This window comes from Tubulanus polymorphus, chromosome 4 (assembly GCF_964204645.1).
Source record: "Tubulanus polymorphus chromosome 4, tnTubPoly1.2, whole genome shotgun sequence".
NCBI classification, from domain to species: domain Eukaryota; kingdom Metazoa; phylum Nemertea; class Palaeonemertea; order Tubulaniformes; family Tubulanidae; genus Tubulanus; species Tubulanus polymorphus.
In genome coordinates, this window is record NC_134028.1 from 16,412,351 (window position 1) to 16,425,662 (window position 13,312).

General features: G+C 33.3%; 1 protein-coding gene across 1 annotated transcript in view; it reads right to left on the reverse strand.

The window, feature by feature from the left end:
* Positions 1-13,312, reverse strand: part of LOC141903423 (regulator of G-protein signaling 7-like) — a 269,965-nt gene that overhangs the window by 134,281 nt on the left and 122,372 nt on the right. The window contains exon 9 of the mRNA XM_074791538.1: positions 5,644-5,652. Coding sequence (XP_074647639.1) covers positions 5,644-5,652 — 9 coding nt within the window. The remainder of the gene's footprint in view (positions 1-5,643; positions 5,653-13,312) is intronic.

The window sequence follows — 13,312 nt, forward strand, 5'->3', positions numbered from 1 at the left end:
AAATTTTAATACATAACACTATTCAATTGAGAATTTACAATATTTAATTGCGCGTCAGATATAATATAAATGTGCATTTTGAAATTTAAACTTCCTTTTTTCTCTTTCATGAATAATTGTATCCCATCTTTTCTATTTTGTAGTTTTTTCCCAGAACCATGTAATGAATTATCCTCTGTTGTTCTTAGATCTAAACATAATGCATATTTATTACCAGTATAATAATCAATTTAATTATTATTACAATTTTAGCAAATGTTATTTCCAATATAATATCTTCTTGAATCGCATATTTATATAAAGGTGCATTATTATTTACCAATTCAAAGTCTAATGGAATTTTATATTTGCTTTCATAAATCTTTTTTATCAAATTATCTGTAGCATTAGTTATGATTGCATTATTAGCTTCTGATCTTAATTTATCATGGTTTTCTGATTGGATGCCTTGAAATATCATATTACTTCCATTTTCTTTTGTTAACCATAAATCTTTATAATGCATAAATAAATTATAATCATCTAATGAAAAAACTGTTTCTGGTCCAATCTTTACAATTAATTTTTCAATCAAATATCTTCCAACATTATCGACAACATAATTATTATCATGGCCAGATACTTTTATATCAGCAGATAAATAAATACGATTTGGAACATAAAAAGTATTTTTGTTACTCGAGGGATTCTAACATATAACGTTTCATCGGGATTAATATTAGATTATGGGTAATTATATGATGAGATCTCTCTGCTTTAATAGCATTAGATATTCTTGAATTCTTAGAAGGATTTATGTAACTTCCCTCATTTATTTAACAAAAAAATTAATTATTTATTTTTCATCATATTCACTAATCCAAAAATAATTGCACTTACAACTGTAATTAAGAATAAAATAAAATATTTTTATTAAAATCTATTGCAGGAATATTATATTTAATTGATTTATTATATTGAAAAGCTTTTAGAAAACTATCTACCATTCATATACTAAAAATTTTATAATTTATTAATTCTTTTAATAATTTATCTTGTTCTTCAACTGTTATATTACCATTTAAACGTATTATCTTATCCAATGTATTTTTAAATTTATTAATTTCTTTTATATTAGATTTTATTTTTTCTTTATAACTTTTTATATTTAATTTTGAACTTATGCCGGTTAATACAATTGAACTTAAACCTAAAGCTCCAATTGAGATAGCTAAAGGTGTTAATGGTGAGAATAATGCTAAAAATGTTATTACAGAACTAATTGTTACTGAACCACGGATAATAAAATAATATATAATTTTAGATTTTAAATGTTTTTTCTTTTTAACTTTTAAATCATTTTCAAATTCTAATATTTGTTTTTCCAAATATAATTTTGATATAGTTTTATTTATATCATGAGGAATAATATCAATATTATCAACTTTATCATCCAATTATTTAGAAAAGAAATTACTAATTAGTAAATTTATATGCAACAAATATAACAATTACTGTTCCACCTAAAATCCAAATTATTTCATATTTCTGTTGTTCTCTACTTGGTGTATAATAATCTGATAATTTAGGTTTGTATAGATGTAATTTTTCTTTATTTGTTACTGCATTATATAAACTCATAGCTTCATCAACTGATTGAAAATCTCTATGTGTAATTTTCTGGTTATATAATTCTTTGTTAATATAGTCCATATAATTTTGTCTCTTCTCTATATTCTTCTGCTGCTTTATTATACTTTTCTAACGATAAGTTGTGTCTTCTTTGTTCTGCTAATGAACTATTTTTATCAGATGCTATATATCAATATATTATATCAATAGATACCCACCACCAGTAAATGCCAAAGCGTTAACTATTGCCGATCCTATAATAGTTATAACTGCAGATGCCATTTATTTAGTAAAAAAATTACGCATTTATATAGGAGGAATATATTTTTGTTTTTCCAAATAATCAATTGTTAAATTAGATAAAGTAACTGCTAACGTTTATTTTAAAATATCATTTATATCAAATCTATCAACATTAACACTTCCCATTTTGAATACTTTTTTTAATACCATTGAATAACCAACAGTTCCAACTGATAATAATGCTCCATTATATAACCCAGTTATTATCCATTTATTATCACTCATTTATCTATCAAAAAAATCACCTTCAAAATATTTAGTTATCTTATTTATGATTATTTCAACATTTATTTCATTACTACTTTTGTGATTATCAGATATTTTAGTTAATATTTGTTTAATATCAATAATAATAATCTTCATCTAATTCATAAAATCTTAAAGACTCTAATTAAATCAGTAATCTTTTCTACATTAAAAGTTTCATTATTTATTGTTCTTTTATATTCAAATCTTGTTTCATTAGAAAATGCAATATTCTTAATATGTGTTATTACATCATTAATGTTAAATTTCATTTCTTTCTCACGTTTAAAATCAAATCCAAAGCATATACTCGGTCCAACAGTTTTATTCATTTATATAGTGAAAAAATTATTCTTTACATCTTATAACTAATTCAAAAATTACAGGAAAGTTATTCAAATCAATTAAATATCCATTATGATTTCTTATTTCTAATTTAAAATTGTTAAAATGTGGAATGCATGGTTTGAAATCACACTCAGCTAAATTATAATTTATTTGAGTTCCAAATTGTTTAACATTTTTCAATGGTAAAATATTTAATATACTTCAATTACAAATTGTATCTTTAGTTGCTTCAAATGTTTTTTTATGATCAATTAAATTGCAAGAAATATAAAAATGTGCAAAAGGCATTATATTTGGTGTAGAATCAACATTTGCATGAAGTTTATTTGGTGCAATTCTTAATGGTTTTCTCACTATAAATTTATGTTGTTCTTCATTAGCTAACTTTATTCTTAATTTATTATTATTATCACTTTTTAAAAATTTAATTCCAAATCCAGCAGCTGCGCTCATTTTTGTTTTAGCTTTTCTATTAATTTCCTGCACTAATGTTTCTGAATAACCCTGGTCTTAAAAATAGATGATACCATTTATTATTTCTCCTAACGTGAATCATAAAAGCATTATGATCAAGACTTTCATCTGATATATTATAAAAAGAATCACATAACCTTACATTTACTAATTTTAAATCTACACAATTCTTAAATTCTCTATCTAATCGTACTAGTAAATTATGTGATTTATAATTTGTAAGCCTTCTTGAATCAACAAATATTCTGTATTCTTTTAATTCTACCATTTATTTTACATATTTTATTCGAAATCTATTTCATGGTGTTCTTTTTCATTCTTACCTTTATATATGGAATAGAAATCACCAGAACATAATTCTTCTAAATCTTCACTTGATAATCTATGAAATCTATCTGGTAAATATGTTCTGAATTTATATTTATTTCCTTTTAATCCTTCATATTCTAAGTGAATAACTAATTTATCTCCATATTTGTTAGTAACTGTATCAATATTTTTAATTAAATATTTCTTATGAATTGTTAATTCTGTTAACTTCTTAAATTTATAATCTACTGATTTAGCATTTGTGATACCTTTTATTCTATCTAGAAATGATTTGTTGTTCTCACTGTGTACTTGTTTACTACTCTCCATTTTAATAACATATTTTTTATCAAAATTGAACATAACACTTACCTCTCAACGCGTCCAGCCACGTGTGCGTCCCTCCTATTTATACTACTCAACAGTGGGGAAAACCCAGCTGCGTGTTGAGGCTTGTAAATTATGAGGCTTGTGATTGGCTAGAGTAATAGGAAATACTCAACTGTGATTGGATAGGTTAATACTCAACTGTGATTGGATAGAGTAATAGGGACTACTTAACTGTGATTAACTGGGAATACTCAACTGTGATTGGATAGGTTAATACTCAACTGTGATTGGCTAATGTAGTTTTCTAGAACCATCCATCTAAAATCAACATGTATTACGCAATAATCAACGTGTTGAGGCTTGTAAATTAAGAGACTTGTGATTATATAGAAGTAATAGGGTATTAGTTGTTTTGTATCAAAGGTTGAATGGTCGAAAAATAAATTCGAGTGTGCGAGAATTTATTTTTCGACCGTTCGACCTTTGGTTTAGAACAAATAGTACCCTGTTACTCATACTATGAAATAGCACTGTTCCGTTATCAATGGTTCTTCTTGAATCGTTTTTACAAGGTTTCATATGAATGATATCTAGTGACCTTGACCTTTTTCCCCAACATCAAAAGGGCACATCCTCTCCCTAGGGGTAATCATGCGATGTAATATCATTGTATTGCTATCAACAGTTCTTTCTGAATCACATTCACGACACAACGTTTCACATGAATGACCTGAAGTGACCTTGACCTTTGATCCTTGGAGCCCAGAATCAATAGGGCACATCCTCTCCCTAGGGGTAATCATACTACGTAATATCATGGTCCTGCTATCAACGGTTCTTCTTGAATGGCGTTCACAAGGTTTCACATGAATGACCTGTAGTGACCTTGACCTTTGGTCCTTTGACCCCAAAATCAATAGGGCACATCCTCTCCCTTGGGGTAATCATACTACGTAATATCATGGTCCTGCTATCAACGGTTCTTCTTGAATGACGTTCACAAGGTTTCACATGAATGACCTGTAGTGACCTTGACCTTTGGTCCTTTTTCCCAAAATCAATAGGGCACATCCTCTCCCTAGGGGTAATCATACTACGTAATATAATGGTTCTGCTATCGACGGTTCTTCTTGAATCACGTTCACAAGGTTTTAAATGAATGACCTGTAGTGACCTTGACCTTTGATCCTTGGACCCCATAATCAATAGGGCACATCCTATCCCTAGGGGTAATCATACTACGTGATATCATGGTCCTGCTTCCAACAGGTCTTCTTGAATGACGTTCACAAGTTTTCACATTAATGACCTGTAGTGAACTTGACCTTTGGTCCTTGGACCCCAACATCAATAGGGCACATCCTCTCCTTAGGGGTAATCATACTGTGTAATATCATAGTCCTGCGATCAACGGTTCTTCTTGAATCGCGTTCACAAGCTCATGCGGACGGACGGAGGCGGATACCAAGTCCCCCGCTCGCGGCCTACGCCGCGCGGGGGACAATAACTTGTTGACGACGTTTACATATCCCAGTAGATATATGGCAGAATTCTAAAGTGAGAATTTGTAATCCACTATTCCTGAACCAAAAACCGTTCAATTGAAACCTGCAAGGCTGACTCATAATTTAGAGGGTTGACACTAAAAAAGCCAACGCGCGTAGTACCGCACTCCTAGTAAGGTGTAACCGGCTGGTTGTTGTATCGGCAGGCTGTCTGGGGAACTAGCATTTACACCAGCGGTACAGGATTCGATCCATCAGGAACAAAAAGGCAGTTAAACCTTATATGTACAATCTTTATTGCATCCCGGAATGAGATTGATTATCATAACTTAACATAGTCTTTATATACAGAATCATGAGTATAAAGTGAGAACTAGGTGTCAGACAAGTTGTAGACATCAGGACTCACAAACTTACACCTGGAGACATATTTGAGAGACTCAAATTAATTAATGATGAGCACTAATTACTTCGAATACATATTGAGTAGTCTGACATGTTGATTACGATAAAGCACATATTGATACTATATTCATAAGTTATATGTCATTATTAATACTATAATTATTATTATTAAGCATTTCATGTAGTTAAAGATATGAAATATTATGAACCATTCGATATGACATTGTAGATATATATGATAATGAAATATGCAACTCATATCAGGGTGACAAAGGCACTAAACATAGTAACAAAAGCACAAAACCATACATGTTTATTGATTATGGGGAGCATGAAAGATGTGGCGGGAGAAATAAAACTAAAACTATAAGTAAACAGCAATAATCAATAAGAAATTTATTAACAATATGCACATGTGTCTGAAAAATGTTAACCTATCGTATTCGCCGACGACACGACTGCATATATTAGTGGAAGCTAAATTGATTATCTAATACAAAGCAATGAAAATGACTTGAATATACTACAATATTGGTTTACTGCTAATAATCTACTGTTTACATTTCTGAAATAAAGGACCAATGGTCCAGTGGCTCACCAAACCACCGTGTGGAGTCAAAAATTTGTCATGTATGGCTACTAGGCTACTAAAGATTAATTTCATTGAAAATAAAATAAGAAAAATATATCATAAAGGACCTAATTTTGGTCAGTGATAAGTGACTTTTTAACGAGAATGAAATCTTCGGAAAATTGATTTTGGGAATTTTTGTCTCAACAAACTAATATTCATAATTCTAATACATTCATAGAATGGCATATAAAACAAATAAAACCATTTTTTTGACCCGGCAAAATGAGAGCCTGGGTTTCAATCGGAGGTTTTTCGTTATCATACGGCTCAATTAGGACAGAAGCTCCCAAGTCTATGCAAATTTGAGGCCAGTGCCGGTTACTGACGAAATAAAGTTTATCGACTGACATTGTTTTTAATAATTTCACTATAGGATTGCTTTAATTAGGCAGGCAAGCTTACATCTTCACTCGGAAGGGTTGTTACGCGCGAGCTGCGCCTTGGCGCGCGTTATCTATAACTGATACATACACGCAGTGAACACGAGATTATGAGGCGATTTTACCTACGCCACTGTACACGACTGTTTTCAACGCGAACGCTCATCACTATGCCGCCATTGACAAGATAATACAAATAATCAGGCTCCAAAACGGATCGTTAATGCGAACGTCAAAATGACTTCAATTAATGATGATAAAACTATTATTCCAGTCGTGTATAAATATCAGAATCATCTTAAAAAATTCGATGACGTCATGATGGAGTTCCAACCGGGTCAACACAAATTATATATACCCGAGATTTTGGGGGGTTTCGTCTTTGAAAGCCCATAACTACCGAACAAAGCGTTGGATCATGACGAGGTAAAGTTCTTCCGACACAATTAGCATTGAATTTTCACACGTGTTATTTTCGACAATCAAAGATGCTACTTGAAAAAACGTGCTCAAATAAATCGAACTTTTTACACTTTTTGGTTACCCACGGCTTTCACCTTTGCGCACCATAAAGAAAAACAGATTATGGAATATATTCTGGCTTAATCCGTTCAATTCGCCCATTAGTAATCAAATTACAGGCTAGTAAATTGCGTTTGAGTGTTAGTCAGCCAGCCAATCATGGAAAATTCGACGATCACGGCATTTTTTGTTACAGCTTGGCATCCGGGCTCATTTGATAGCAGAGTATGTGGGCTACCATGTGTGGTGGATGCCTTTTATAATTTTTTGTTTTTTGGCCTACAGGGGGCGTTAAAGTCAGACATTTTGAAATTAAAACATCTTCATTTTCATTCGTCAAGGAAATACACTTTAAACTACTTTTGCTAAATAATTCGAATATCTCATCTTAGGTTTGGAGTAATTTTACAATCTAAACCTTTTCTGAGTTGGGGGATTGCAGTGCATATAGCGCAACGTTAATTTTATGCATACATTCATTTGTTACCTAGTTACAGCAGCAACAATCGTGTAATATTCACTTGAAAATAGCAATTTCATATGAAATATTCATTTTAAAGGTTATTAGCTCAAATAGTGATGTTGTTAATGTTTTTTGTTGATTATATTGATATTTCTTTAAACTTACTTATAACTCGTATGTACTTGGTCAATATCGGGATTAACTGTTTATTGGTTTCTATGGTAACAGCAATTCAAATCTGCGTTCTTCATCCGTCAGGTACCGGTATTTTGGGCGTTGGGTCTTTCGTGACATTCCAAATGTTCTCAAACTTGCCTAAAGTCTTCGGCCATGTATTGGGCCGCTTATTACTACGTCTTGCTAACAATTGAATTGCAACAATGGTAACCATTGTTGCAATTGCAGAAAAATCGCGTAATTTGTCCACATTCTTGACGTAACCAATGGATTAATTGAGGATGTGTTTATCTAAAACCATATCTAATCTTTTTTCTTTAAAATTTTAAAATCATTCCATATTCGTTCACGAGTAAATTATAACTAAACGTTGTCACCATGGTAACCATACATTATATGCGTTTATTTGAAAAAATTCTTTTTTTCCCATAAGATTTTCTCCCATATCTTTTGAACCCTTTCACCGAATTTGTCGAATGAAAGCTCATTTTTGAGGCAATTCCTTGAATTTTCCTTACTTCTAGGGGATGATACTAGTTAACCTTTAGTAAAACTAATATTCCCTTAACTGCAATTTACTATTCCCAACATTTATATTTATTTCCTTTTAATCCTTCATATTCTAAGTGGATAACTAATTCATCTCCATATTTGTTAGTAACTGTATCAATATTTGTAATTAAATATTTCTTATGAATTGTTAATTCTGTTAACTTCTTAAATTTATAATCTACAGATTTGACATTTGTAGTATCTTTAATTATATTTAGAAATGATTTGTTGTTCTCACTGTGTACTTGTTTACTCTCCATTTTAATAACATATTATTTTATTAAAATTGATTTTAGAAGTCATTAGATATTTTAAGAGTAATAGGGAATAAGTTGTTCTAGATTAAAGGTTGAGAGGTCGAGTGAGTAAAAAATGAAAAATAAATTCGAGTGTGCGAGAATTTATTTTTCATTTTTTACTCATTCGACCTCTCGACCTTTGATCTAGAACAACTTATTCCCTATTACTGACATAGGCTCGCAGCCTATGTCAACAAAATCAATAGGCCAACAAAAGTAATTCTTTTTTAACCAAATGGAATTAGAAATATTAAGAATCAAGATTATACGATAAAACTAGACAACGAGGAACTTAATTTAGTATCATCAACATGCTTCCTTGGATTACATTTAGACGAGATTTTTGATTTTAATTTACACATTAGCAAAATCTGCACCACAATAGATAGTCAAATTCATTTACTTAACTAGGTTAAACATTTTGAACCTACATACTGTTAAAAACGACTTTATGTCAGTCGTATCCATTGTCATTTTACGTACTCACTGATCTCATGGGGGCCCACTTATCTTAAAAAGAAACCTGAGCAGATAAGAAAAATTTCAGAAAAAAGCCGTTCGAATTATTTCTAAATCAGCATACAATAGCCCAACAGATTCAATGTTTCGCACATTAGAAATTCTAAAATTCAAAGACATGATCCATTTAGAAATACTAAAACACGCATATCGGCTTATCAACAATGAACTACCAGCACCGATCATAGACTTATTTCAAAACAATTCTGTATACCATCAATACAATACTCGTCAGTACAATCATCCCCGAATCGCTCACTATTAGAAAAGCAGTTATTATAAAAGTTTCCTCAAATTAATTCCAATAATGTGGCTAAACTCCAATAACAACCCTTGAATATAGCTACATAGCAGCGATAACGGGTTTCTGCCTAACTGGTTCATATGTCGTACTGGGAAGCGTAAAAAGATTTCATCGCAATAATTCTAATCCATCCATAACACATGACAATTTCCAAGAAGCGCAACCTGGGTCAACAATATGCTGGATATGTGGATCCATAAAGGCTGCCACATAAAAAGTACTGATGTACCAAGTCTAGACAAAATGGCTTTGAGGATACCGAAGATATGGTCCCCTGGTAGCAGTTGCATCAAAAAAGTATCGTGTCGAGGCAGGTGGCGACCAGAAAAAGTAATATTTCCGGGGAAACTTTTAAAAGACGAAAGGCATTGATTGATCAATTAATTTAGTTGTTTCCTTTCTTAATTTACATTTGATTTGGCAGGTCATCTTGCTTAGGAGTCTGTTTGTCAAAGCATCGAAGCAATACGGTCTAACTTGTTTGTCTCAGATGCAGCGGCAGGGCGGTCATTAGATTGCTGACTTGTCCAAATTACATTGACACAGCCCAATGTTTTTCAGTGTGCAAACTTCATCGTAATCGGCATTGAATTTTAGCCACCTGAGCCCTAGGCTTGATTCGAGCGAAAGACCTTAACTGACTTCACAGAATTTGATTATGAGTCTAGGATTTTCTAAATTTCTGAACAATGCTTTCTCTGGTTTTAAGATGATTTCAAATTCAATCGTGAATACATAAAAATCAGTCAAATAATTTTTCATTTTATTGAAAGAAATTCTACTGAACACAGATTTTGAACTGAATGATGTGTTGACTTATCCAGCTGATAAAAATTACAGCAAAATCAACTGACGGTCAACAAGGTGAAGTTTTCGTTTATCTCCAGATAATTTTTCTACCCCTGATGATACAAGCATTTGGGCTACACCTTTTGAAACATCAACGCCTGATCTACTCGCACCAATTAGTCAGCCACAGTCGATTTTCATGCCATCTGACCTCTTTCCACCTGTAATTAAGCGATCCCAAGTAAGAATTACTTAAATGATAGATATTTTAGGAGACCAATTTAAATTGTGCGTTTGTCGTGAAAAATCTATTACTACTGTCTAGCGTAGACACCGTTAAGCCATGTGGCAGTGGTATCGTAAGGGCTAATTAATTTACTCCAAAACAAGTCTCTAAGAGCTTCATATCAAAGGTATGTCACAGGACTCTAGACGCGCATGAATTAACATCCCATAATAACAATGAATCCATATCTGCAGTCCTAGTACGTTTGCCGGACTGATTACTAATCAAAATATTGTGAACATGGCATTAGCAAAAAAACAAAAACCCAAAACGTCAAGTACTTACAGCATCTGAGACAGTTGCGCTTAAGTTACGACTTTGACTGCCAATGACAAAAAAGCTTGATATGAAACGTACACTTGCACACTGTGGTCTATATTCCCAGTAGCTGCAAGAATACGCAAAGGAATTGAAGACCGTAGTGACCAGTTCATTCCACGAATAATAGCTGGAAAGAAAGTACTAGAAATAAATAGTCGTACGGAGTGTAAACCAGCCCCTTACTAATTTCTTGGGCTTTCCAATGGCGCAACACATTTCATTAGGGCCTTAATCTATTCTAGGTGTATCCCCCAAAAAGCTAGCTAAATGTAGGCATTATGTAGATACCGGGTAGCCAACTACGATTATCATTGCTTCACCGAGTACTTATTTGCTACACCATAATATGGTATATTATATGAGTACTTTATGTACTCATACTATAAACAAATCACGTAAATTATTACCTGGTTAACGGAGTCTCACCTTAAATCACATAAACTCTGCTGTCGTTGTCATTGATCCGAGTCGTCAAGTGAACACAGAAGTAAAATTCCGTACGAAAATTCCTACCATTTGTGTCCACATTACGTCGATTTGAGCTAGAAATCTTCAGGAAATGTAGCCAACGTAAATTGATTTACGAATAGAATTAATCAATTGACTCATTTTAGGGATCAAGGTTTCGTGAAATTCATTAAAGTCCTAAAACTCGCGATGGATTGAAGCCGAAAATGATTTCAACCATCCACCATCCTAACACCCGATTGCAATAGTTGTCACCCTTAATCGGTGTGGAATCTTACACACGCTAACGTTAACAGTCGCAATTACGTTACTTTTAGTCATTAAACGGGTTAAGAGACTTTTTTTCAAAACAGGAACGATGATTTAAAACAAGAGGACCGGAAGCCGAAAGGGCAAGAAACGCTTAGTTCTGGGTCCCCAACCCCGCTTGGTTAGATACGAAAACTGAGCAGCTCGAGTCTGACTGAACGCAGGCCCGACCGGCCAAATTGCTACATTTTCTTCAGTTTTAGAAATCAATGAAAAGCTTGAAGCGAACCAACGCTGGGCGGGTGGCTCGTCATTGGTACGTGCCTCAGTCTGGTCGCCGGTCAGCAGTGCCCTTGACCTTGTCCGGTCCAGGTGTCCCCCCAAAATAATCAATAAACATATAATTCTGGTTGAATAAGATATTTTTGCATTTGGTCGATAAATTATGCCAACTTTGGTTATATAGGGTATCGACTTTTGGTAATCATGCAATGAATAACAAAAGGTATATACTGAGGAGGTGCTAGCAGACGGACTAGCAATTATCAAACGGCATTTGGCAACTAGCAATTGGCAACTAGCAACTAGGAATTGACATGTCCCTCCAGGTCTTCCATTTCATTGCGCACCAGCTGTAGTTATTGTTTTGTACGCGAAAGGTCGTCCGGTAAATCTGAAGCTTTTCGGGGTGCACTTTTATCAATGCGGTGTTGTCATATCGCGGAATGACGGAATCGCGAAATGTTTTTAAAAACACGGAATATCTTTACTTTCACTATGAATAGTAACCGGGTTTCCCGAGGGGATACCCGGTGTCGGACAAAGCACCGGACCAATCGATGCACTAAGTTAGCTTCACACTATTAGCACGCAATTTTATCTGACATTGTTTTATGATACCGTTTAGCTGCAGCAGCAGTCAGAATGTCTTCGGACAAAGAGATTGGCACCAGGACAAACATTGGTTATCATTTATAATCAACGTTTTGCGATTTTAGTAGATTTGAGCACGTTCTAGCTTGGGCCGTAGTTTCAGATGGCTGCTAACGTGAAATGTGCTACTACCAATTATGTACCGCGATTCCTTAAAAATTACTTTCATAAAAAAACCACCGTCAAGTATCGATGATACGTTCTTTAGACCCAAGGAATCAACAAGGAGAAGGAACTAAGTAACAGCTTTCCCTTCACAAATAATGGAGTTTAAAAAAATACCATAATCTTTAATATCATTTAACTTTTATTGAATCTTCTATATACACCACACTCGGAAATTAGATACACGTGAAGCATTAAAAATCCAAAGCCAGAATATGCATAATGTGTGTCTGTTTTCGTCTGACATCGTTCGTTTTGGGATATTTCTATTGACCGTATGAAAACATACCTCAGTTTGGTCTGAATACGACCAGTGAAACAGTGCAGTCTAAATAAACCATCTTTTTATATCCATTTTACAATGCAGCATTTCTTAAATTAAAGGTTTATTAGTGGTAACATTCGCAGAAATCGTAGATGCGGTCTCAACCGACGCACTAGCTTCAGTGCAGGCCCGATGCACAAGTAACTGTGATGGGGTCAGCAATCAATGTTGATAGATTAATTGCCTCCATTTTCTCGTTTGGAAGTATCGTTAATTTGTTGAGTGACGATAGTAATAGATTATTACAAATGCCTACCAGGTACCGGTAATGGAAACATGCGTCCGGTGCCTTGTCCAACAAGGGGAATCCCGTGGAAAAACACGGTTACTATGCATAGTGAAAATGAATAAACCCGTGTTTTTGGAAAATTCCGCGATTCCACGATATGACAACA